At 41.1% G+C, this 27,812-nt stretch overlaps 1 protein-coding gene across 2 annotated transcripts; it reads right to left on the reverse strand.

The window, feature by feature from the left end:
* Nucleotides 1–16: 16 nt before the first annotated feature.
* Nucleotides 17–27,476, reverse strand: cabp2a (calcium binding protein 2a; the record flags this gene model as incomplete). 2 transcript variants are annotated; one of them, XM_080880380.1, is made up of 8 exons in its annotated part: nt 17–272; nt 471–618; nt 3,097–3,206; nt 4,240–4,374; nt 5,565–5,595; nt 9,041–9,262; nt 26,904–27,086; nt 27,417–27,476. In XM_080880380.1, 8 exons carry the CDS (start codon nt 27,474–27,476, stop codon nt 247–249), a joined length of 915 nt encoding a protein of 304 aa, XP_080736506.1. In that variant the 3' UTR covers nt 17–246. The 2 variants fall into 2 exon arrangements, with proteins under 2 accessions (XP_080736506.1, XP_080736507.1); XM_080880381.1 differs by lacking the exons at nt 26,904–27,086; nt 27,417–27,476 and adding an exon at nt 9,493–9,540.
* Nucleotides 27,477–27,812: the final 336 nt, after the last annotated feature.

Raw genomic sequence — 27,812 nt, forward strand, 5'->3', positions numbered from 1 at the left:
ATATAAACTTTTAAAGACACCATAGGTTTGGTCTATTCCCGCTGAAAATATCACTCTCATCTCTTGTTACACACATGATACATATTAGATTTATACAACAGTAACACATTTAAGGGATTTTTATAAGAGGTTTTGCACGTAACTGAAAAAACACCAAGATGTCTTTGTACATGTGAGAAAAACATTAACAGTCTGTAGTCTGGCCAGTATTGTGTTTAGTGCAGTAGTGTGAGGTTTACTGAAGAATCAACGAGACATCATTCTCACAAACTCTGTGGAAAGAGAGAATATATTTGCATTGTTTGTTGGGAAAAGGGCACTCCCACAGTCATCCACAGTCATCTTAAAAATCTTTAAAAAGATTATATCATCCCCAATTGTATTACCCCCCCCCCCCCCCACACCACACACACACACACACACAAACACATCACCACAACCGATCTTAAGTAAGAGATAAATTGTATCACCTTCAAAGTCCACCTGTCCATCCCCGTTGAGGTCAACATCTCGCAGGATCTCATCAATCTCGCGGTGGTTGAGCTGCTCACCCATTAGCTTCTTCATGGCTTCCCTCAGCTCTCCAAGGCTGATCTGACCATCGCCATCAGAGTCAAACTAGAAAGCAGAATGGAAGGACTTTAAAAGGAAAATAAGCATTTACAAAAAGCAAAACAAAAACATTTTGGAGTGTCAGTTTGAGAAAAGGCCTACTCAGGTTAAGCTGGGCATACACTGTGTGATTTTTGGCCCATTTTGAGCAGATTTTTCAGTCGTTTTGGGGATCGGCCCGAGTTTCTCCTGTGTCGTGCATCGTGTAGTATACATGGGGTAACGAGAAGCGATTAACACCTCACGACCAGCTCCCAATCATCAATCGTATACAGTGGGGCAAAAACAGTATTTAGTCAGCCACAGATTGTGCAAGTTCCCCCACTTAAAATGATGACAGAGGTCAGTAATTTGCACCAGAGGTACACTTCAACTGTGAGAGACAGAATGTGAAAAAAAAATCCATGAATTCACATGGTAGGATTTGTAAAGAATTTATTCGTAAATCAGGGTGGAAAATAAGTATTTGGTCAATAACAAAAATACAACTCAATACTTTGTAACATAACCTTTGTTGGCAATAACAGAGGTCAAACGTTTACTATAGGTCTTTACCAGGTTTGCACACACAGTAGCTGGTATTTTGGCCCATTCCTCCATGCAGATCTTCTCGAGAGCAGTGATGTTTTGGGGCTGTCGCCGAGCAACACGGACTTTCAACTCCCGCCACAGATTTTCTATGGGGTTGAGGTCTGGAGACTGGCTAGGCCACTCCAGGACTTTCAAATGCTTCTTACAGAGCCACTCCTTTGTTGCCCGGGCGGTGTGTTTTGGATCATTGTCATGTTGGAAGACCCAGCCTCGTTTCATCTTCAAAGTTCTCACTGATGGAAGGAGGTTTTGGCTCAAAATCTCACGATACATGGCCCCATTCATTCTGTCCTTAACACGGATCAGTCGTCCTGTCCCCTTGGCAGAAAAACAGCCCCATAGCATGATGTTTCCACCCCCCATGCTTCACAGTAGGTATGGTGTTCTTGGGATGCAACTCAGTATTCTTCTTCCTCCAAACACGACGAGTTGAGTTTATACCAAAAAGTTCTACTTTGGTTTCATCTGACCACATGACATTCTCCCAATCCTCTGCTGTATCATCCATGTGCTCTCTGGCAAACTTCAGACGGGCCTGGACATGCACTGGCTTCAGCAGCGGAACACGTCTGGCACTGCGGGATTTGATTCCCTGCCGTTGTAGTGTGTTACTGATGGTGACCTTTGTTACTTTGGTCCCAGCTCTCTGCAGGTCATTCACCAGGTCCCCCCGTGTGGTTCTGGGATCTTTGCTCACCGTTCTCATGATCATTTTGACCCCACGGGATGAGATCTTGCGTGGAGCCCCAGATCGTGGGAGATTATCAGTGGTCTTGTATGTCTTCCATTTTCTGATGATTGCTCCCGAAGTTGATTTTTTCACACCAAGCTGCTTGCCTGTTCTAGATTCAGTCTTCCCAGTCTGGTGCAGGTCTACAATACTTTTCCTGGTGTCCTTCGAAAGCTCTTTGGTCTTGGCCATGGCGGAGTTTGGAGTCTGACTGTTTGAGGCTGTGGACAGGTGTCTTTTATACAGATGATGAGTTCAAACAGGTGCCATTCATACAGGTAACGAGTGGGGGACAGAAAAGCGTCTTACAGAAGACGTTACAGGTCTGTGAGAGCCAGAGATTTTCCTTGTTTGAGGTGACCAAATACTTATTTTCCACCCTAATTTACGAATAAATTCTTTACAAATCCTACCATGTGAATTCATGGATTTTTTTTTCACATTCTGTCTCTCACAGTTGAAGTGTACCTCTGGTGCAAATTACTGACCTCTGTCATCATTTTAAGTGGGGGAACTTGCACAATCGGTGGCTGACTAAATACTGTTTTTGCCCCACTGTAGTCGCAAGAAAATCAAACCTGTTTGAAATCCTGTCGGCCCTCATGAGGGTGTCAACGCAGCCTCTCACACTGTGCATGCGCAAACAGAAACGGAGTAGCATGGCAGTGCAGCTCATGGCAAGCTCATCTGAGCCTTTTCGATGTGGCAGCCTCACAAAATTATCATGACCGGACCAACCGTGAAAAGAGTTGGATGGACATTTCTGCTCATTGCTAGTCAATGTTTTTCATTAGCAATTTAACAAAGTTGATGGTGGTGGTGGTGTGTGTGTTTGTGTCAGTTAAAGAAAGAGAGGGAGAGAGAGGGAGAGCGAGAGACAGATTTTGTGTTATAAGCTGTTATGGACGCACAGTGTGCATCGTCACCTACAAACTTCTCACCCCTGCGATTCAATCGTACAGTTTGAGCAGGAGCTGAATAACGCAACTGAAACAATCGCACAGTGTATGCCCAACTTTAGCATGACTGAGGTATGGACCTCAGTCATTTGTTGCACCTTAAATAGCATACATTAGGAGAAAAAACTCTGGACCGCATTCATTTCTAAACCCTAGTTTAAGCCTGGATATGGTTTTCTATTTTGCTAAAATAAAATTGCAGACCTCTTTGAAGGCGTCCCGTAACTCTTTAACCCCAATCATGTCTGCAGTCTCTGCAAGCATTTTGGGGCCCATCAGTTCCACAAAATCCTCAAAATCCACTCTGCCACCACCTAGAAGAAAGATAAATATGCATGCATAGTATATACAAGTAAATAACAAATTGGATTATTTACTGAAGATCCAGTGGTACGGAGTTAATTGTGCATACATATAAGACAGAGCTTAGCAGACCCACGTCAATATGTTATAAACAGAAGTCATAATAAGAGCATATTTGTAGTGATTTGAAAATATCCAATGAAAACTGTCCACTGCAGCCATTAGCTGTGTTTAAGACATGTCTATAATTTAACTAGTTTATTTGTATCATCTGGCTTTATGGTTAATTAAAACTGCGTGTCATCTGCATAGGAATGAAAATAGAGTGTTTTATAATAATACTGTAAGGGAAGCATCTATAATGTAAAAAGTTATGGTCCTAGCACAGAACCCTGTGGAACTGTGATTAACATTTGCATGTGAGGAAGACTCGCCATTTACATGCACAAACTATACTGCAGTGATTCAAACCACTGCAGGACAGTTCTTAAGAAGATGATTCATCATTCATATAATTCACTACACTATTTCTGTGCTATGATGCACTCTAAATCCTGACTGTAACTCTTCAAAGAAACCTTTTCAAAAGCTCATTTAACTACTTGACAGCTTTCAGGAATTTTGGAAATAAATAAGGTTATAAATGTGAAATGATGTAAGATTTATGTTTTAATTCATGGTAAAATGTCTTTGAGCAGTTTTGTAGGGTCTAGAAGACACATTGACGCATTGCTGATATGAAGTTTACTCATATCAGCATTTAACAGAGATGCTGTACTTAATGACAGTACCAGTGAATATTTTTTTCTCCAATAGTTAAAAAGTTATTTGTAAAGAAATTAATTAAATCATTGCTAGTTAATGTAAGGAGAAAATTTTGGCAGTTCATCAGACTTAACAGATTTACAGGTGAAGAAAGGATAAACAGACATTTTGGACATCAACTGCTTTGCAGTTCTGCTTTATCCTGGTGCTCCTTCACTGGTCTTCCGAGTGAAAGATTTTAGGGAATTACAGAATTATCTGTCTGTGTTCAGGACTCACAGATTTGCTGGCTGAGTTCGATAAGTTCCATCTCTGTTGGCATGTATCCCATAGTCCTCATGCACTCGCCCAGGTCCTTACAGCTGATGAAGCCATCCTTATCTTTGTCAAATTCTCTGAAGGCCTCACGCAACTCTGCAAGTAGAACACATCAATACAGATTATGCGAAATATTTGCCGTTGGGCAAAAGTATGACAGAGTACATTTGCTTTCTTGAGAAAACAAGACACAGTTTCAGTCTCAGCTGCCCTGGATCAGTGAGTGTACATTGAGATGGGGATGGGGTATCTGTCTGAGAGTGCTTTTTTTAATACTTCCAAATTGCTTTAGTTTTATTTGAACTATTTTTGACTTGTTGTTAGTATGACATAGTAAAAAAATAATTTTTCAATAATGTTTCACGGACTTCTCTGTTTTCTGTGACATGCTGGATACAATCTTTGGACCAAATAACTGATTTCTGTCTTATCAGTGCTTGAAGATGATCACAGTTTTTTGGCAACACCGTGCACTGTAAATATTCAATATTTTTTTTTGCATAAATATGATATTTTTGCCCCCAATAAAATTCTTTAAAACTTATGAAATACTTATGGTCGTTCATCATTATATCAATAAAAATGTAAAAACAGAAACTGAAGCTGCAAGGATTGTGAAAAATTATATTTTTAAATTGCTCCTGGGACTTTCTATTTCATTTGCAAACTTTTTATTTTTGCATCACTTTCTTATGAGGCATTAATGTTTTGAATGAGCTTTTAAACTTTCATCTCATTATTTATATGGAGCCTTTCTTTTTTCTTTCTTCTTCAATCTTCTTACAACATTATAACACTGAGTACTTTGCACTCTGCTGCCTGTTGTTTGTGAATAGTGTGACATGGATGATTGCAGTCCATATCCAAACTTGTCCAAATAAAATTAACCTGAACCTGAACAGATGGTGACACAGATCCCCCTGTCACCATTAAATCATTGCAGAAGAAATATATCAAGTTTCTACTACACTAAACCAGTCATAGAATCTATATTTAAAATAGAAATGACATTTTCATGTGCATGTACGCTGTTAAATTGTGAGCCACTACTGAGGAATAGAAGCGATGTATGAGTGGAAGTTAAATTGTGAAGGATTATTCCTCCCTGTGAAAGATAATCCTTCACTTTGTTCTTACACATTTCAATGCAAGACAGGGAAATTAAAAAAAAAAATGTTCACAGTTAAACAGAAGGTTTGAAAGGAAGGTAGATGAAAAAGAACAGAGTGGAATGAATAGACTGAGAGACAAGGTGAGGATTAAGAATCTGGATTAAGAATCTGTACCTTCCATCTCTTCTGGTCGTAGATCTCTGTCCTGCGGTGGTGTGGAAGAAGAAAGGGCATACATAAAGAGAAATGAATAGTTAGACAAGTTATACTTTGAATCTGTTCTATTTCAGTCACACAAAATGCTGGAAACATTTTTGCTTCTTGTGCTTTTACTCCTCCACTCCTCTCAATCCTGTGAAACATTTTGTTTGTTCTATGTTCATCTGCTCAGCCAGAGATTCTATTAGAGGATTATTGGGTTTTTGATTTGACTGACCCTAATAGCCTTTTTAGTTGAAAACTGCTGCTACCCAGCAGCATTCATGTCCAGTCTCATTCTGCCCCTTCTGTTGGAGAAAGTCTGCTGTGCATATGCTCCACAACAAGCTTTTGAAATACAATGTACTAACAGCAGATTCATAATGACATACCACCTAAAAGATCTACCTTCCAAACATGCAGCATGTCACAAAGTTATAAGAAAGAAAGAAAAACGAATTACATCATATGCTGAGTAAACTGGTGAAATATTGAATTGCCACTTTAAAAAATAAAGTGAAAATGAAATCATAGAAATAAGAGTGAGTTATGACTTAAACTAAAAATTAATGCAGTAACAAACGCATGCATAATTTCTTTAGTGATTAATAAAATAGTCTGATTCTGATTCAACATAAAACACCATTTACGGTTGTTGTTGAATTGGCTAAAGGAATGCAAGGTGACACCAGGATAAATTTGTACGTGATGTGTTCTTCGAGATTGTGACATCATCAGCAGGAATAATACAGCCCTGGATTAGAGGATGCAGGAGAGCGAACAGTGGCAGGGAGATTACAGCGGTAAATTGTATTACAAATCATGAAGGCTTATCGGTTTTTCATTTCTCTATCTGCCAGCAATTTTTTTTTCTTATCTGCATCTGCAGTCCAGCTGGCTTTTGATTAAACGAACATTAACACACCTGCACAGGCTGAACAGAAAAACGTGTACCACTTTTTTTTTTTTGTCGTACCTTTTGCTAAAATTTGTGAAAGATTTATCCACAGACAAAGGCAACGGTTTTCTCCTACCTATGTTTTTTTGTGGTCCATTACCAATCTACAACAGTTACTACTGCTAAATCGTGACTTTAGAAGACTGCAGAAACTGAGCAACAATAAAAGTTTGTGAAGGAAGGCATGTAGCACGACACAACAGGATGAAAATGCCACGAGATTTAGGTTTAAATCTTATGTGAGACAAGTTTTGCTTTCAGTCCTCGTTTGCTTAGGTTTAGCCAAAAAAAAAAACAAAAAAACAAAAAAACTTGATTGGGGTTCAAGTTATGGTTTGGGTTGAAATAAACCCGTTTACAAGATTAAGCACATGTTATAGAACTCAGTTTTATCAGTGTCAACAGTCCCCATCTAAAGTTAATAACGAGATTTCATATTTATTTATCTATTCATTCATTCATTCATTCATTCATATGCAAGAGAATTGAACTGGCCACTTTGAAATATAACTATGATGGTAGTTAAACTTACAGATAGCATTGCTAATACTGCTAAAAAAAAAAGTATATAAAAATGAAGACAAAATATGAAGTCATGTTTTGTGAAGTTGCATTTTGGATTTTTGAACCCAGAGATGATGAACAACGTTGATCTGATTATGGAAACACAGACACTGAACACTCTTATGTTAGTGATTTGTCAACCCCAAGGTAGGCCTGCCCTAAAACACACCCTGCTTATTTGTGTATTATACCTTAATTAGGACTAAAATGTATAAGATGAACATTGTGTTGCAATTGTAGCTGTGCAATTGAGAAAATGAACTACAGAAAGCGTTTAAGAGGTCAGAGATCAAGTGTGTAACACAGTGACTGTAATGGACTTCAGTATTAACAAACTTTTTTTTTTTATCACATAGTATGGAGTAATGTTTCTGAAAGACTAATGTTCACTCTTCTTTTAGTTTGTTTTTTGGTGTCTGACTGAAATATCAAGCTGTTTGTCTGCTGAATGCTCCACTACATGCACTTGATGGTTGCCTGCTGTGGCTGAAAATGTGGCATATGAAATGAGTGAGGCTGGATCAAGACATAGTCCAAACTCCTGAGGAAAATTACCTAGCATTTTAGCTGCTAAACGCCTCACTATATTCATTAAGCACTTCCTTGTTGGTGCTGTGAAAGTGGTGTACAGAAGGTTTATCAGTGTATTTCCTCTGGAAACAGCTGTCCACTGCAGCTGGTGCAACTTGCGTGTCATAAAAGCAAAGCAATCAGCTAAAACGTCTTATAAATCTTAAGCGAACTGCAGAGACTGAGTGTGGAACTGCAAGGGACCACTTTCACATTAGACATAGCCATTTGTTCAATTTTTATCATATACTGCTTGCTGTGAAAGGCATGCTAATGTAGACTGCAAATTTAAACTTCGGTTGTCAATCAGTTGATAAACGAGACAGTGACTCTGCAAGGCTGTAGTTAAATATATCAATAGACTATTTCAAAACACACACCCAAAAAGATTTTTTAGGGTGAGAGGAGGGGTACACCGCGGTCTGTTATACGGCTAACACAGAGAGACAGATTTTAGCATTCTCACAGAAACTCGCATTCACCTTACGACCAATACAGCAAAGAAAATAGTATTTACATAACCACATTCTGAATACTCTTTTTTCATACTTTTACACTTCTTGCCCATTTTCACTTCAAATGGCATCCAGTATCACCTCGGATCATACACCACTGTTCTAGGAGTGCTTTTAAACTAGTTCCTTGTCTGTGTCATTTCCACTTTCCCCATGTATGACATTAATTTGTAATAAGAGGTGCGCATAGAAGACTCCAAGACTATAAAGGTACCTGAATCTGGACAAATTTTTGTGTCACGTATCAGGTCTCGTTATCATTATCCTTCTTTTATAGCTGTGAAAAAAACGTAGTTTTATCTGTTTCAACAGTTTTTATTTCTTATTTCATTTTAATTATTTGCTAATTTTTTGTTTTTTGTTAGTTTTAGTTCGAGGCTTAGTGATTATCATCTTTTAATTATAATATGAAGTGGTTTTTTTTCATAGGTAGTCACAGCCTTTGATGTTTAGATGTCTATCTCACTAAGCTCAACTGACATGAGAATGACCAAAACATGTCCTTTCTCACATGTTTTTATTCAATTTACTTTGGATATTTGTGTAAAAAGTAATTTCAGTGTACAATAACTTTACTCAAAATAGTAGAATACATATAAGTTTGTAAGTAAGAGGCCCTCAGAACATTTTAAAACATTTCTATAGATATGAATATTGATTTCGTGATTGGTAGAGATGAAGGGCAGAGGAGCCGTGACGATGACCTCAGCTTCACCTTAATCTTCCTTTGGATGGCACTTTGGAAATGGATGGATGAAAGGATTTATGGGAGATTTTGGCAATGACAATTCTGGCAGTTCTGTATGTTTGTGTGGTGTGTGTTTGTAGTGTGGGTAAATACATACAAGCTGACTTTGGGCGAAGCCCTGTCTGAGGAAGATACATGCAGGCCCCACTATGTTATGCAGCATGTTGCAGTTCTTAACCAGAGCGCACAGGGGTTCATCAAACTCACGCTCATTCCCTCCTTCCTCCTCATCCTCTGTGTCCATCTCCCCTGCATCACCCAGTCCCCCCAGCATGGCAGCAGCCAATGGGGTACCACTTTGTTCTATGGGTGACATTACCTTAGAGGAGAGGAACCAATCGGATTATGAAACACATAAAGCTATTACCTAAATTTTGGCAAATTTGCCATTTTTTGTACTGTTACAGACATTTTCAATAGATTTATTTATTTTGTATATTGCAAATAAAAGCAAATTTGAAACGTCTCTTGTGTCAAGTAGAGATGAAATAGGAAATTGCTATGAAATCCTAGTTTTAGTTATCCAAGAACAACAAAATGTTTCCTTACCTTCTTCTTTTTACTGTTCTTTTTAGAAGTCTGGTTGGTGTTTCCCATCACCCTGCCCTCTTCTCCCTGTCTTCCCCCCTCCCTTCCCTCCTTGCTGGTCCTCACACTTCTCCAAAGTTTATCCTCCTCTTTTCCTCTTTCTCACCCTTCTCTGTTCAAACGTCACATGAAACTCCAAAATCCATACTAGATCCAATGCATCCTAGGTGGCAACGCCTTTTATCGCCCAGGAAGGAGGAGGGCAAATGTTTCCACTTGCACCTCTACTACAAAAAGCGACTCCTCTCAGTGCATGTGCTTCGGTCCCAGATCCTATTGGTCCAGTGGTGTGTATATGATGCCACATTCAGTCCTAAACTCCTATGGGTTGTTGGCGGCTGCCATGATGAGATTTGAAATGTTTACGGTGATATTATGGAATCGGGGCAGGGTGATGGAGATTGACGGGTTGGGGTGGGAGAGTTGGGTCATATCTGAGCTGAAACAACCCGCTGCGCCAGACTCTGGCTCTGATTGCATGACTCGACCATTTTCTCTCTCCCTTTCTATCCCTCTCTGTCTCTCTCTATCACACACAGACACGGGCATGCGCTCTGTTTTTCCCTTTATCTGTAACCCCCTTTTGCTACAAGTGATCCCTTGAATTTGGACCAACTTAATCTAATCCATCCCATCCACCTACCCCTCTCTCTCAAACAAACATCGTGCTTATGGTTTCCAAATGACTAGTCTGGCAAAGCTTTGTGTGTGTGTGTGTGTATGTCTCTAAGTCAGAAAGAGAGATAGAGAGAGACGGAGGGAGGGGGTGGTAGAATTATGGATGAAGAGTTGGCTGTCTGTTTAATCCCCAGCAGTTCAGATTAGAAGAAAAGAACTATGCTGACAGGCTATGAGAGCATGGGGCTGCAAGTAGAAGAAATAGAAGTTGAATATTTATTTTACACAACTAGTCACTGTGAGACAAAAAAAAGGCAATTAAAAAAATGAAAACACATGGAGACATGCTGGGATAGAGAAAAGTGAAAAGAGAGGCACATAACAGTGCATGCGAAAACATTTTAGAAAGTAAAATTGCAGGGGTGTATAATAAAACCAGTGATTGCAACTGTATGATGTAAACTTCTGACTTAGTATAGACACTACCACAACAACTACTACTAGTGCTACTAAAAATAATTATAGCTTTATGAAATTGCTGATTATACTGATAATCATAACTGTGTTGCTCGTGAAGCGGTGGGAGCATTGATGTGGTGCAGATGCTCACCTGCAGCATCTGTCTCTGAATGTAAGTCTTCACCATCACCTGCCTTCTGCTCATCGGTGTCTGTGATTTTGCTGCTTGTCTGTTTATATTCTTGACTTTGATCTCAACCCTGATTAAGTAGAAGTTATATAAATAAAGTTCTCTAAAGCCACCAGATGGCACCAAAGATGGGGCCAGTGTTATTAATCTTGATGGAGTCTCGCTTCAGTCTTGTGGCACAATTGAAAAGCTTTTTTTTTTTTGGTATGAGGAATATGTTTAAGAAACTATCTTGTTATATCTGTGCTTTTAAAGATGATTCTCTTCACCACAGCTTTTTAATTGTTTCCCTTACAATTACGTTCTAAAACCATCAACGCTTATTCCTTTCCCTCTAGAAATAAAAATACTGGTACTTGTTTTCTTAGGATCATTGTTTGATTATTTTGTCCAGTCCAATTCATCTACTGTTCTTTGTTGAAACCGAATCCCAGATGTGAAGCACTGTTGTTATATATACTGCATTTTTTATATACATGTGTATTGGGTGTAATATGTGTGCCAGAGATTTACGCAGTTTGATGAAGGCTCATCGCTTGCAGCCTTAATCCTCTGTGGTCAGTTCAGGAGAACCAACACATTTTTTGTGTCTATCTACTTTCCCATGTATCTGGTCATTAGACCACCCATTTTCTTCCATCTGTTTCATGAGTTTAACCTAGTTATCTTTTTCTCAAAATCCCATGTTTTTGATGCTGGTAATCTCTTCTGGGTTCACAAATTACTCCACAGTTACTTGTTATAAAGCAGTTTGTAAAGCTTTTTTTTTTTTTTACAAGACATAGTTTCAGCAATTTTTAATATGCCTATTATGTAAAATGTATTCCTAGACAACACTCTGCATTGCCTCAGTATTGCCAGTAGAGTGCAGCAAAGCTTGGTTGTTGAAAATAGTGGGATTAACACACGCTTAACGGTAATACATATGCACTACCACTAGATGCCAGTATCATCCCTAACTATGGAGGACCCAAATCCATCATATTAGTAAAAGAAAAAAAAAGCTACATTGTATCAAAAGAAGCAGTGGGATAGTGAGCATAGAGAGTGCTATAAAGAGCTAAAAAATAATCCAGTGAATGAAATCAAAAGTTAAATTAAAAGTCTCTTCATGCATGCTAGCGTAGCTCTCACGAGCTACACAAGAGATTGAATTCCTCTTAGTGCAATACACCCAAACTGCAACAGTACAATTCCTAATCAAGAACTATTGTCTCTGGTATAAAATCTATTACTGAACCTCTACTGAAGTTTTTTCTAAAAGATATTGTACCATCAACACCTCATTTCTTTAAAGAGACAAAGATGGACTAAATTGCTTGAAAAATCATACAAAATCAACACTGACACTGAGAGTCTTTATGCTTGCAGTCCAAATGAAACTGTTTTAATTTCAATTTTCAAATATTTCCCAAAGTGATTCCTGTAGTCTACCTCCCAATATTCTAAAGCATGGCAATCAGATGAAATCAAGATTTAATGAAATAGCGTATCATCGATCAATAATCAGCACTGCCTACAATAATGTTTTAAAATCTGAACTGCTTACACCTAAAATATCAACTGGAAAGAATAATTTTCTCCACTTAATTTAACTGCTGTCACAAGAAACTCAGAGACATTACTAATACTGACACATCTTAAAATCTAAGTGATGACTAAGTGGAATCACTGTGATTTTGAAGTGCTTGAACAATCAGAGATAATTGTAAACACACTTTTCAGCCTATCAAACCAAAACATACACGAAAGGAAACTTCAGATGTGGAAAATGCAGTGAGTGTAACAACACTTTAGATGTTAAGTAGAATATTCAAACAAGAGTTACAGAACTGGGCACATAGAGTCTGTCTTAGCCAAACACAACTATGAAGCCAATCATGGCTCTCCTGCTGCTCCTCCTGCTGTTCACTGGACTTGAACATGTAATTCTTTCTGCTATTTCTGCCAGGGAATTTTATCAAATAAATAGATGTTGGATCTCATCACTAAACACAATGACACCTGCTGGGCTGACTAATGATTTTAGCTCAGATCTTCTCTGAATAAGTATATAAATGAAATGTAATAGTTGTGACGGCCAGTGGGCTGGCCTTGTGTTTTGCTTTTTCTTTTACCCGTTTCTTGCAGGTAGGTGGAGCTGACCCAATTAGTGATGCAACACCAGTCCCAGTGTATATAAAGACACCTTGACTGAACCAGCAGGCTGGCTTTGGCTCTGTCTCTCGCCGTCTGGCACCCATCTTGTTCATTTGGAAGTTTCAGTTATAGCTGTTATGTCCTTTAAATTGTCTTTAAGTTGCTTTACCTTATTTTCATTAAATATCTCTTACAGCCTTTAAAAGCCTGTGTGTGGTCTCCCTCTTAATTGTCACTTTCTATGAGCCGGGTTGTGACATAGTATAGAAAACTTTAACCCCGGCTGTATTCACTCTGTTCTGTTTTAAAATGTATGAAGGTCGTCACATGAGATCAGAAACAATGTCAGATTACTGTAAATGTTACAACCTTCAGTTTTGTTTCATGCTCTGATGAAGGCCACAAGGCAGAAATGCTAGCTTGTTTGTTGGCATGCCAAAAAATTGGTGAAATTGAGATTTTCCTGCTATTTCTTTGAAGCTTTGTGCTTGTGCTGCCTCTTAGGTAGTCATGCACAGATTACTTTAGATGAACTAGACCAATGAGTTCAAGTGGTATTGAAAAGCACCCAGAATACAGAACAGAGGTTCTTTTGCTCTCCAAACAACAACAAAAAAGAAGCGTTTCCACCATGCCTTCATCAGCAGCTTGGTGTGAGCACAAAGCCTTTCAGCCACAAAACCCCAAACAAAGCAGCTGGGTGAGAATTCATGTGCCATCCCTCGACAACTGCAAGCATACCAGATGCCTGAAAGACAAGGATGGAAGACAGGCCAACTGAAAATCCAGTGCTGGGCTGTAAACAGCATGATGGACAGATTCCAAAACCCAGGATTTTGCATGCTATGCAAACAGCTTTAGGGTGGGTCAGGTCAAACATTTTGCCATTTGAGATGGGGGATGTCTATGTGTATTTGCATGCCCACTTTTTGCACAATGACACACACACAAAAAAAGATCTCATAGTAAGGTCAGATGAGCAAAAAAGGGTGCTTTCCAATTTAAAATGTGCAGACACACAAGTTTATCACAAAACAAACAAACAAATAAACAAAAAGCTAAAGAAAAATTGCTAAAACCGTTTTGAAGTCTTTCTTATATAAATAAGCAGCAGCCTGAACAACATCGGTGTCATCAACCCATTCTAGCATTCTGCACTTCTTACAAGTTTTTCACTGAATTAAAGACTGGGAATATGTATAGTACACTAAGCATGTTTGATGTCCCATCTTTAATGGAAACATTAAGAGTCCTTTCTTCATTTGGTTTTTTCTATTCTTTTCTGTTTCTGTTTCTTTTCATACCTTTGACCTTCAATGTGCGATAATCTCTTGAGTTGTGGCTGAAGTTAAGCTAAATTGAGCTTAACCCTGTTGAACAAAGATAAGACTGAGCTGTAACACAAACATAGCTCACAGCAAACATATTAATGCGTGAAAATATATATCTGCGACAACACAACAATGGAGACAATTATTAAACTAGAAGAACTCACGCTCTGTTTTGAGTATTAGCACTTCCCATTCTATTACATTTCAAAGCGTAATTGTAGAGACAAATACCATTATGCAATAAGGAATCCAAACCGTGTTCTCTAGGTACAAAATAATACTTATGAAGTTAACTTAACTAACTGCATCAATGTACTTTAATGTAAGTGTGGCTGCAACAAATTGTGAGCCTTTTTGTCTCCATCTTATTTTATTGGTTTTACAAGCCACATTTTTACTTATAATTCACTCTAGACTTCCTGCTTACCACTAAAAGTCAGTCACAAACCCAGTAACTGACTATAAAACATACACTGCGCCTAGCAGACACTAGCTTGGGAACATAGTGGAGAAAAAAAAAGTAGAACGAGACACATGTGGCTCCATGGGCCTGACCTCTGACAGTGATTTATCATTTTAGCCAGATCAATCTGTAGACGAATATGAATATGTCAGTTCTTCAGACCAGAATTTGGATCAGTTATCACAGCAGCTTGAGCATAAAGTTACATCGTCTCTGAGTCTTGTCTGTTTAAACAAGATTAAATGACAGAAAAAAATGTTTGTGGGAGGAAGTGGTTGCGACTTGTGCACTGATAAAACAAAGAACAATTCAAGTGGAGAAACTAGTGCATGATCATCATGTTTCTTTAGAGTATACTCTCGTATTACTGATTCAGTCAGGATAGAATAATACTATCTAATATGTTTTATATTAGCAAAACACATGGGGAGGTAAAAGTGTGATAAGAATACAACTGAAACCACAGTATGACCTGTGATATGACAAAATATCATAATTAACTCATTTTACCTGAGATATGCTGCCTGTGTCTTAGAGGGCAAATTCCACCTTTATCACCCTTAAAGTGGTGCAATAATAGTAGCGTTTTATTCTTATTTACTTTGAAAGGAGAGAGAATTTTAATGACATTTATGACCTAATAATTTCTTTGGTTGTTGTCAGAGTACCTGGGTTGTTGACCTGGTGTTTTCAGTTATGGAGCCTTTGTCAGTTTCCATGCCTTTTACCTGTTTTATTGTGTTAATCATCTGTCTGTGTGCAGCATTTTTTTATTCTACTTCCTCTGTTTCATTAGTTAGATTTATCCCAGCTGTGTTCTCACCTGTTTCTGGCCATTATCATTATCCAGTCTAACCCCTCAGTTTCTCTTGTAAGAAAGTGCTTGATTATAGGGGTCATCTGAGTACTGGGTTATTTTATGCATTTGGTACATTATTGTATTATTTACAATACAATACTTTACAGTATGAAGTCATTCTTAGGCAAGTGTTGTTGGGATCTGGCACTATATAAATAAAATGGAATTGAATTGAACTGGGAGCAAAAAAACAGTAACAGTAAAACAGAGAGATTGCTGCAGGTTGCTACAACTGAAAAGAACATACGTTGGCTGTTTTTTATTGCTACCCACTTTTGTTTTTTTGTCGTTCACTTTGATTTTCATGACATACTTTAAACTGAGATGTCATGTAAGAGTTTTAACAGAACTTCGTTCCTTCCCCCCCCTTCTTTTTGCTATAATTAACAGCTTCAGTACATGTCTCCACTAGCCTGTGATCAGATTATTTATAACTGGCTCTGGCTTGCCTTTTGTGGCTTTGAAGAATTAAATATGCTGGATCAATGTTACCAGGAATAACTAAATGATGATCACCACGTGAGCTTGGCTCTTTTATGGAATGTACGGTGAATTGGCTTAGTGATGCTTAAGCACACATTCATCAAAATCTCATGCTTTCTGTTTAAAAGGTTGATAGACACGCTAATCAAACCTGAACTAAGTCCAAAATTGCAGCAGCACTGTGCTGACAGGAGGAATATAACATGCTGGTGTAGTCAGTAAAGGATTCCCATTTAACCTGACATCATTTTACAGGCTGCGACCACATATGGCTGTCTGGATTGTCCCACATTCTCTGCTCTCATTCTCGCCCACTTCCCCACTCCCAAAAGGAGGATAATGCCTTTTGCACCTGTCCAGATATTATTTCTGCATTTTCATGTGACCTAGAAGATAAATGTGGCTGTCCTGTTAAATTAAATCAAAGACTTCTCTTACAAACAAAAATAAGGGTCAGAAAGTCGCAGTAATGTCGGAATATGTGTTTGTTGGATTGTTTTTGTTTTTTGAACAGTGAACAACTGTTGCTGCTTTGCCCCAGTGGAAATAGAACAACAGTTAACCCACTTATAAAGCATTTTTCTAAAGCTGTGCTGGTTATTATACCAATGTCCTCGTTGCTTTGTTAAAAATGTTGACCAGTTCAGAAAACTGTGTGTGATTTTTAACATATATCAGAAATAAAGGTGTAGTTTTTACTGTTTCGTGATATTATGACGTAAAGCTGCAGCTGTAGCATTTCGTCTTTCATCTTTCAAATATAGCCAATGTGTTTGATCATTCAGAAGTGAGATAATACAATATTTTTCAAAGCCACTGAATACTAAGTTACTAATACTAATTACCAGAAATGTGTGGAGTGGTGTAAATTAGACCCTATAAAACGGCTATTCACACATACTGGGTAAACAATGGGATGTACTGTTATACAGTGTTTCCTTGCTGTTCAGTTATGCCTTCATGCAAGTGAGGTGTGGAATCTTGTTTGCTAGAATATATTAGTTTAAAAAGAAGGCCAGCTAATCACTGGCATCTGCTAACATTTCAGTTAGAGGATAAATTTTAGGATTTATTGAAATAATTTTTTTTCTTTCTATGGTTTCATGTGGTGGATGTATGTGACATGTGCATGATATTTGGATTTTGCCTACATATGAAATGAGTTGTTGATTAACTTCTTTCAATTCCTCACTCAAATAAAGCTCTCAATATAATTATAATTATTTGCTGTTTTTCTGTAATTAAGTACACCTTATACAGTTAAAAAAACATTCCAACTTTTAAACGCATTTATAAACAGAAGTAAATAAATAATCCCTGAATATGTGCACAATGTATCTCCTCAGTCAGTGTCTTTGTGATTCCTGGTTCTTAGGCTTGTTCCCTGGCCTTCCGTGTAAGTGTGTCGTGTCTCTAGTATAGGTTTTGTTCTGTCTATACGTTTAGTCATCTGTCTTCCTGGTCAGCTGTCTCCTTGGTCTGTGTTTCCATGCCTGTTCTGGGTTTTCCTGTCTTATTTTGATAGTCCTTGTCCTATGTCAGTGTTTTCTGCTTTGCTTTCTCCGTCTGATTACCCTCCTGTTTCCCATTCCCTCATTACCTTCTGTGTGTATATATATCGTGTTTCCTTCGGTCCCTGGTCGATCTGTCCGCCTCTTTATTTCAATAATAACGTATACTTTATTGATCCGTGTGGGGAAATTCCTCTCTGCATTTAACCCAGTGAAGCAGTGGGCAGCCATTGGGCGCCCAGGGAGCAGTGTGTAGGGACGATACCTTGCTCAGGGGTACCTCAGGGTAGCTGTTCAGGGGAATCAAACCCCCGACCTTACGATCATGGGGCCACCACTCTACCTACTGAGGTATCCTTGCCCTTTTTCCTTGCCTCGTTCCTTGCCTTAACTCGCCATCTTCAGGTCATTTGTTATTCTTAGCTTTTCCCAGTTTCGTTTTTTTGTTAGTTTCTCTGTACCTCCAGTCGTGTTAGTGTTTCTTTGTATTTTTTTCACCGCCAAAATAAAGGCTCTCATTTTGTTATTATTTGCCCTCGCCACCGTGCCTGCATTTGGGTCCACATTGTTTTTGCCAATCACTGTTGAGTTCTGCATTTTCTTGTCCACTTGAACAAGCCCAACACCCCCTGCATCCCCACATAGCTGGAACACATACATGTAGCTCTCCTCATGCCATGACGTCTGCTTCGCCAGACGTGACATTTTTAGCACTGATGTTGGACTAAACTACATCTGTCTGCTCAAAGTTTAGTTCCTTCCTTCTAGCTCTAATCTCGCTTTATGTTGCAATAGGTCTCTTCTTTCTTCCTTTATTACATTCAACTATCATTCACTCTCAAGCCTTTATCCCAGACCCAGACATCCAGTAATTCATTATTCAGTCAGTCTGTTGCTCAGTGTATGTGTCACACAGTGGAAAATTGTGTTTTTATATCTTGTTTTGGATCAGACTGTGTTGGTACAGGGTGTCGATTTTATTTGCATGATTTTATTGTAATAGTGATATTGCATGTTTGTTTATTGATATTCCTATTGCATGATTTTATCTCCATATTTATAGTGTTGATTGAACAATATGTTTTTTATTATTCCACTGTGGATTAAGCGGACAATTGTAGGCACCTGTGAGGTGGGGGCGTTCCCCGAGGTGGCCTATCAGCCACCAAACTGACTTAAGGGAGATAGTGAGCGCAAAGACAAAAAAGAGAGAGACACACAAAAAGTGGAGAGCTGGAAAACAAAACGTGTGCAAGCCAGCATATGAGAAGAAGGACCTCTGGCCTGACTGTGGGGCGCCACGAGACATTCGGCGATCGGCCAGCACAACCCGGCGATCCAGTCCCGACGGACAGAATAGTGACCGTGGGAGGCGACGCGTGAAATCCACAGTAGGGCAGGGGTACGCCTCTGCCTGCATCTGTGAGTATCGCTTTCCCACTGTTGGGCGCTAGGAGTAGCTTTGCCGGGGAAGGGTAACAGCGGCTGCGCTGACAACGTTGCTGGCCCGTGTCTGTTGTTTCAGGGCGGAGCTACGAGGGAGGCCGTGCGCGGAGGTGGAGAGTAGCTGGACTGCACGATTGCGCACAGTCAGGTGGAGATAGGAGCCTCCTCCCTGGTCTTCTGCTGGCGAGAGTCCACATCCCGGAAGAGGAGTTCCTCTCCTGTCTCTCTCAGCTCAGGAGAATTTGCCCGTGTGTTGCTGGACTGGGAGAATTAGGACCCTGGGGGGGAGTTTTTAGTATAGGGAAAAACATTCATTTAGCTTTGTGTTTTTAGCGTTTAATCATTCCTGCCGGCAGGGATTTTAGCGGGTTGTAAACACTATTTTTATTGTATACGGGGATTTTAGCTTGTATTTGGGGTTCTGACTGTGTTTTATCCTGAAAATAAATGGTGTGTTTGAAGCCAGCTAAATTTCTGTGCTCTGAGCGCTGACCCACTCACTCCCCTTTCTGCTTGTATAGGCGTGGTGGTGAAGATTTAGTTCCACCAGTTTAGCGGCTACATAATTTTGGCGTTTGTCGACAGGATACAAGTTTGGGGAGCAGTGTTCCGCACCTGGAGTGCAGATATAGAGATGATGATGCCGGTGTATCCGGGTGCCCCTTGGGTACCAAAATATAAGGGTCCTGAAGCAGATGTTTCATATGGAGATTGGAAAGAACAAATACAAGGTTTATTGAACGCTCAAGAAATAGCTGAGGCCCGGAAAGTAGAAATTTTAATTGGGGCTTTAAGCGGTGAGGCAAAGCGTCAAGTAAGCGTGTTAGAAGAAAAAGATAGAGACCAGATTAGGAAAATATTCGCATATCTAGATTCTCTATATGGTGACAATACCTCCCTAGCGGTTTTGAGGTCGCAGTTTTTTAGCTGTATACAAAAACAAAATGAGTCGGTAAAATCTTTTACCTTAAGGTTGAGGGAGTTGCACTGCAGGCTACAACAACGCAATCCAAATCAAGCACCTACTGAAAAGTGTTTACAGGAACAGATGCTGTTGGGCCTGCGGGAGGGCCCGTTGTCACAAACCCTGCGAGCCTACGTGCGTCACCATCCAGAAGAGGATTTTGCAACAGTCCATCGGGAGGCGTTGCTCCTAGAGGAGGAACAGTTGGGACACCAGGGATTGCAAACTACGTGCTTGACAGTGGGTGAGTCCAGGTGTGTTAAGCCACCTTATGAACCAGACTGGAAAGAGACATTTAAAAAAGAAATTATGGAGGATGTCAAGGGTCAAATGCGAGATCTCGTCAAAGATGTTGGTAATGAAATTAAACCGCTCTTGCCACAGCAAAGCCCAGCCGGCTCAGCTTTTAATAAATCAAGGTTTAAGCCAAAGCGTTCTGGATATGCTAATAACTGGACCCGAGAGGGAGAACCCATTTGCCATCGTTGTAATCAAGTTGGGCATATTGCCAGATTCTGTCAGAGCACACTAGACCAACAACCACCTTTAAACTAATAAACCCCGCTGCCGAGGCCCAAGCGGTGGGGACAAGGGACTATTCAAACAATCAGGGGGCCAGTACAGCTTTTGTGGGAGAATGTCCACTCATTGAGGTGTGTATGGGAGGGGTTAAGATGACGGGATTATTAGACACAGGCTCTCAGGTTACACTAGTGCAACAGCAGGTAATGGATCTCCATTTCCCTGAAGTGAATAAAACTGACACACCCCTGTTGTTCGCCTTAAAGGCAGCCAATGGACTTGAGATACCATACTCAGGCTATGCGGTCATGGATTTTGAGGTAGAAGGGGTGGAGATACCAGGAAAAGGGGTTGTGGTTGTGAGAAATGACTGTTCCACGCACCCTTTAATTATTGGTATGAATGTTATTAGTGCATGCTGGGATGATGTTTTTGCCGAAGGCAAGTCTGCTTTTCATCCTCAAAAGCTGAAGTCCAGCAGAGCATGGAAAGAGGCGTTTGCCGTCTGTCAACAGACTGCTACCACCAAGACTGATGGCTTTCTAGGCTATGTTCGACCTGCTAGCCGCAGAGGAGTCAAGGTGCCCCCGAACTGTGAAGTGATGGTCTGGGGCCGGACGTGTAAAGGTAAGGGTGGGACAGAACGCTTGGCACTAGTGGAGGCCTTACCTGATGCTGGACCCTGGGGGGTAGCCCGAACCCTGTCAGTAGTCAAAGGAGGGAGGCTCCCTATCCGGGTCTGTAACCCTAATCCATACGAAGTGACTATAGGACGCTACCAGAAGATGGGCCAGTTGTACCAGGTGGAGGAGTCGGACGTGGAGATGGACAGTGATCTTAGCCTGACAATGGGATCCGATGGTGTGATCGAGGTGGGCGTAGTTGAAGCAGCTGGGCCCGAAGAGCCTGCGATCCCTGAAGAGGAGGTGAGTCAACTGCTTAACGGCATAGACTTGACCCCCCAGCAGAAGGTCGAGCTCCAGACCCTGCTGCAGAGGTGGCGAAAGGTGTTTGCTGTGAACGAGGAGGATTACGGAAGAACTGATTTGGTCCAACACCAGATCCACACAGGTGATACACCACCCATTAAACAAAAATATCGCCCTTTACCACCACTGATGTACAAAGAGATTAAGATACTTCTAGCAGATATGCTGAAAAAAGGTGTCATTCGGGAGAGTAGCAGTCCCTGGGCAGCCCCCATTGTGTTGGTGAGGAAAAAGGACGGCAGTTGGCGATTTTGTGTAGACTACAGAAAATTAAACGCAGTAACTCATAAAGATGCATTCCCGCTCCCCCGAATTGAAGAGACTTTAACATGTCTGACCAGAGCTGAGTGGTTTTCCACACTGGATCTTGCCAGTGGATACTGGCAAGTGGAAATGGATCCTAAGGATCGGGAGAAAACTGCATTTACCACTCCTCTGGGTTTGTTTGAGTTTGATCGCATGCCTTTTGGACTCTGTAATGCCCCTGCCACCTTCCAGCGCCTGATGCAGCAGTGCCTAAGTAGTCACCTTTCTGAATCTGTTTTGGTATATCTGGATGATATAATAATCTACTCACCTGACTTCTCTACTCATCTACAGCAATTGGAGAATGTCCTGCAGAAGCTGTGGCAACATGGTCTGAAGCTGAGGCTGGACAAATGTAAGCTGTTCCACCGTCAGGTGAAGTTCCTGGGGCATCTTGTCGACCAACAAGGGGTAAGACCGGACCCTGAGAAAATCCAAGCTGTCCAGAACTGGCCTGTTCCCTCGACCACCCGTCAGGTCAGAGCTTTCCTTGGCCTGGCAGGTTATTACAGGCGATTTGTCCCAGGGTTTGCTAGGTTGGCTAGACCTTTAAATGCTCTGCTCGTGGGAATTTCTAGCAGGTCAAGCATGCAGGTCCAGTGGTCTGCTGAATGTCAGGAAGCCTTTGACAGCTTGAAATGTGCTCTGACCGAGCCCCCTATTTTGGCTTATGCAGATTTCCTGGAGCCCTTTGCACTTTATACTGATGCCAGCAATCAAGGCTTAGGTGCTGTGTTAGCTCAGGTGCAAGATGGCAAGGAACGGGTGATTGCATATGCCAGCAGGAGCCTACACCCCACCGAACGAAATGACAAAAACTATAGTTCCTTCAAACTGGAACTTTTAGCTCTAAAATGGGCCATTACTGAGAAGTTCAAGGATTACTTGACAGGTGCCAAGTTTGTTGTGTATACCGACAACAATCCTGTGGCCCACTTACAGAATGCTAGACTTGGGGCAACAGAGCAACGCTGGGTGGCACAGCTGGCATCCTTTGACTTCGAGGTTAAGTACAGGGCTGGAAAAGAGAATGCTAATGCTGATGCTCTCTCTAGATTTCCCACAGACTGTCAAACAGCTTACATAAACACCACGAGTGCTCCACGTCGGGATGCACAGGGGCTGGTGCCGCAGATGAATGACTGGAAGGAGGCTCAAGAAAAGGACATGGATCTGCGCATCCTGAGGGAGTATGTGGAACAGGGAATCCCCCCTGATGCACCAACGAGGAGATCCCTACCTAGCCCTGTACAGAAGTTATTACAGCAATGGAGAAGGCTGCAGGTTTGCGAGGATACGCTGTGCAGAGAGGTAAGGGACCCTAACACTAACGAAATGTACCTTCAGATCCTATGTCCTGCAGAGAGACACAGGGAGGTGTGGGAGAAGTATCACGAGGCAGCGGCACATGCGGGAGTGGAAAAGACACTGTCCAGGATACGTCGCTTCTTTTATTGGCCCAGCATGGAAGAGGAGGTGCGCGAATTCCAGCTAGGGTGTGCTGCGTGTGGCCTACGAGATAGAAATAGGCCTAGAGCCCCTTTGCATCCCGTTATTGTGTCCTATCCCCTTGAGGTTGTGGCCCTGGACTTTCTTACATTGGGGAGGCCCACAGACAGGTACCAGAATATTCTGGTTATGACTGATCTTTTCACACGGCCCGACCAGGCTACACTCAGATAGAGGTGGTAGTTTTGAGTCTGCCCTGATGTACCAGCTGTGTAAGTGCTATGGCATTACAAAAAGCAAGACCACCCCATACCATCCGGCTGGAAATGGTGGGGTTGAGAGGATGAACCAGACATTGCTGCACATGCTTCGGTCCCTAGAGTCAGAGAGACAACAGAGGTGGCCAGAATATCTCCCAGAGCTCTTACAAGCATATAATAATACTGTCCATAGTGCCACAGGGTATGCGCCGTCGTACCTGATGTTTGGGCGGCATTTGAGGCAGCCAGTGGATTTGAACCTAGGTGTTGAGCGGGATTCTCCATGCCACAACCTGGGAGGGTGGGTTAAGGACCATCACCAGAAACTATCCTTTGCCTATGAGATGGCTAAGAAGAAGATGAGGGCAGCAGCCACCCAAAACAAGAGGGCTTATAACCGAAGTGCACGGGCCCTGCCGTTGGTGCCAGGCGAGAGAGTTTGGATAAGGGACAGGAATAGGCAGGGACGAGGCAAGTTGCACCCAGGTTGGAGCTCAGAGCCGTATGTGGTAGTGGAAGAAGTTGGCAATACCGGTGTAGTATATAGGGTGCATCCGGAGAAGGGGGGGGGGGGGAGAAGGTCCTCCATCGGAATGCACTAAAGTTGTGCGTTACCCCTGCAGCAGACTACCACTCAGAGGGGCAGGAAGTCAGCGTTGAGGGAGAGGTGCTAGTTGAGCCTCCATTTTATGGTTTTGTGCCCAGCGCCCCAGCCCAGCAGCCGGGAGAGTTGTCAGAGGTGCGGCGCTCGACAAGGCCTAATTTTGGTCAGCCACCCGCCCGTTACAGGTCGCTTGACTAGGGTGACAGGGACAGTCACAGGTAAAATGTGGGGGGATGTCACACAGTGGAAAATTGTGTTTTTATATCTTGTTTTGGATCAGACTGTGTTGGTACAGGGTGTCGATTTTATTTGCATGATTTTATTGTAATAGTGATATTGCATGTTTGTTTATTGATATTCCTATTGCATGATTTTATCTCCATATTTATAGTGTTGATTGAACAATATGTTTTTTATTATTCCACTGTGGATTAAGCGGACAATTGTAGGCACCTGTGAGGTGGGGGCGTTCCCCGAGGTGGCCTATCAGCCACCAAACTGACTTAAGGGAGATAGTGAGCGCAAAGACAAAAAAGAGAGAGACACACAAAAAGTGGAGAGCTGGAAAACAAAACGTGTGCAAGCCAGCATATGAGAAGAAGGACCTCTGGCCTGACTGTGGGGCGCCACGAGACATTCGGCGATCGGCCAGCACAACCCGGCGATCCAGTCCCGACGGACAGAATAGTGACCGTGGGAGGCGACGCGTGAAATCCACAGTAGGGCAGGGGTACGCCTCTGCCTGCATCTGTGAGTATCGCTTTCCCACTGTTGGGCGCTAGGAGTAGCTTTGCCGGGGAAGGGTAACAGCGGCTGCGCTGACAACGTTGCTGGCCCGTGTCTGTTGTTTCAGGGCGGAGCTACGAGGGAGGCCGTGCGCGGAGGTGGAGAGTAGCTGGACTGCACGATTGCGCACAGTCAGGTGGAGATAGGAGCCTCCTCCCTGGTCTTCTGCTGGCGAGAGTCCACATCCCGGAAGAGGAGTTCCTCTCCTGTCTCTCTCAGCTCAGGAGAATTTGCCCGTGTGTTGCTGGACTGGGAGAATTAGGACCCTGGGGGGGAGTTTTTAGTATAGGGAAAAACATTCATTTAGCTTTGTGTTTTTAGCGTTTAATCATTCCTGCCGGCAGGGTTTTTAGCGGGTTGTAAACACTATTTTTATTGTATACGGGGATTTTAGCTTGTATTTGGGGTTCTGACTGTGTTTTATCCTGAAAATAAATGGTGTGTTTGAAGCCAGCTAAATTTCTGTGCTCTGAGCGCTGACCCACTCACTCCCCTTTCTGCTTGTATAGGCGTGGTGGTGAAGATTTAGTTCCACCAGTTTAGCGGCTACATATGGATGACTCATCTGAATAATGAGAACTGGAGATGAAACTAAGAAAAAAAGGGGAAATATAAAAACATGTCAAAACACAGCCTAGTGAAAGGAAGGCACAAAGCAGGATTATCATTTGTGTCTCAGAACTGTTATTTTGTTTAAATTTAAACACATTTGATTGCTTGAACTACCGTAAGGCAGTGTTTGCCTTTCATGTTAAAAGGGTACAGGGTACACAAGGGTACAGTTAGTCATCATCAGGGATTTATTTTTTAAGGTAAAAGAAATTCCTGTGATGCTTTTACATTTCTCCCATATACAACAAAAAAGCAAACCTGTTGTCAGGACACCTCTAAACAAGGTCAACTCTAATCTTTCCATTATAATCCGTGGAGGTTTTTTGAAACCTTCCCAGGAAGTGTATTATTATTATTATTATTATTATTATTATTATTATTATTATTATTATTATTATTATTACTACTACTACTACTATTATTATTATTATTATTATTATTATTATTATTATTATTATTGATGGGAAAACTGGCTCCATATGCACTGGTTCCAGCTGTTTCTGCCAAATAGTTTTGGTGTCTAAAAGAAGCTACACAGGCAAAAGAAATATTTTATATATATGAGAATATAAATAACAAGCTTTCGTCTTTTCTTCAGTAACACCACAAACATAAACAGGAAGTGGATGAAACTGGAAGCCATAACTGCCAAAAACAATGTGGAAGATTTGCTATTGCAACACATTAAAATACACCAAAAATATCTGGATCAAACCAGTGAGAACAGAAAAAAGTACATGGCAAGAAATTATACATGAAACTGAAGTCTTGGCTTATACACACAGAAATTTTTACTATGGGACAGATTACTAACTACGCTGACTACTTATTAAAGACTGCAAAACAAGTTCACAAGGCTGCCACTAACAAATACACACTTTTTAGGTACATTTTTATCTTTTTCATCTGTTTCACACTATGTCTGAATTAAAGCTTGCCCTGGCAGGTTTATTACCCTTCCAATCCTCAAGGAATGTGTGTTTCCTCCAAGTGTTCTGCTGATCTAAATTTAAATAATCCTTCTTTAATAATACAGGCTGGTTCTTACTAATGTGTAACCAGTCAAAATATACTCTGTTGCAAAAATGTTATGCGCACAATTTTCACTACTGCAAACAAACACCTCACGCTACTGCACAACAGATCTAAACGTAATCTAAATAGTTAAAGAGATATGGATATATAATGTTTTAACACTATATTTGTGAGCCATTTTTCAAAAAGGGTGCTGCTATATATGATTTATACATATAGCAATATGATATTGTAACATCCCATGCCTTATAAGGAAAGACACACCCTTAAAAAAAAAAAGAACCCTTAAAAATGACAGTCTAATTATATATCTTGGCTTTACATAGTTCCCAGTTCAGTCACCTACCTGTCCAAAGACAGAGTCAACAATAGGGCGTAGCTTCCTCTTGTCACCTTCTTCCAGCCAGATGTCATCTGGGTCTCCCACTGGGGAGGACAGACTCAAAGTCTTGGCCTTGGGCTTTGGTGGTCTCTTGATGCTAGCTGAACTCCATCTCCTGAATGATTCAATTTTCTTCTTGATTGAACCCTGGAGAAGAGAGCACAAACAAATCATAAGCGTTCAATACACAGTTTATGATGTACCAACTCAGAAAAGTTGGCTCTCACAAAATTAATAAAAATGTAGCTGTTGATCATTGATGGTTTAGTTTCTGACAAATATAAGCATCTTCTGTGATAATGTTGTGTTTAAGTGCATAAAACTCCATTTGGTTTGTAACATTATGAGCGTTAAGCATTGTGGCATTAACTTAAAAAATAAATTAGTACCAGCCAGACCTCAGAAGTTAAACCACGTGGGATGTTTAAGAGCATCATTGACAGGAGTTTGCATATTTTTGCATCTACATGCACTGACCTTCTTCATTAACTTCCCCTCTGGCAACTCCACAGATGATGAATTTTTCACATCAGTCATTTTTACAGTCCTGCTTCAAAGAGACGTCCTCTTTCTCTCTGTGTCACGCTCCTCCTCTTTATCTGTCCCCAGAGCATCTGACACCGGTTGATAATCTGAGGCATATCTCCTGCTGCTATCGCTCCTCCTTCTCTCATCCCTCAGTTTTACTCTCTCTATCTTTCACTCCTCCTGTACAGTATCTACATCCCTCACTCACTTTTCAATCGGTGTGTTTCTACTATCCTTTGCTCGTAGTTGTTCCCCTGTAAATACTTCTGTGTCACACATGTGCTAAATTCTCCAGAAAAGCCCATCAAGGCACAGATTATTATAAGCAGAAGTCTTCCCAAAATG

This window comes from Rhamphochromis sp. 'chilingali', assembly GCF_963969265.1.
Source record: "Rhamphochromis sp. 'chilingali' genome assembly, chromosome: 4".
Lineage (NCBI taxonomy): Eukaryota > Metazoa > Chordata > Actinopteri > Cichliformes > Cichlidae > Rhamphochromis > Rhamphochromis sp. 'chilingali'.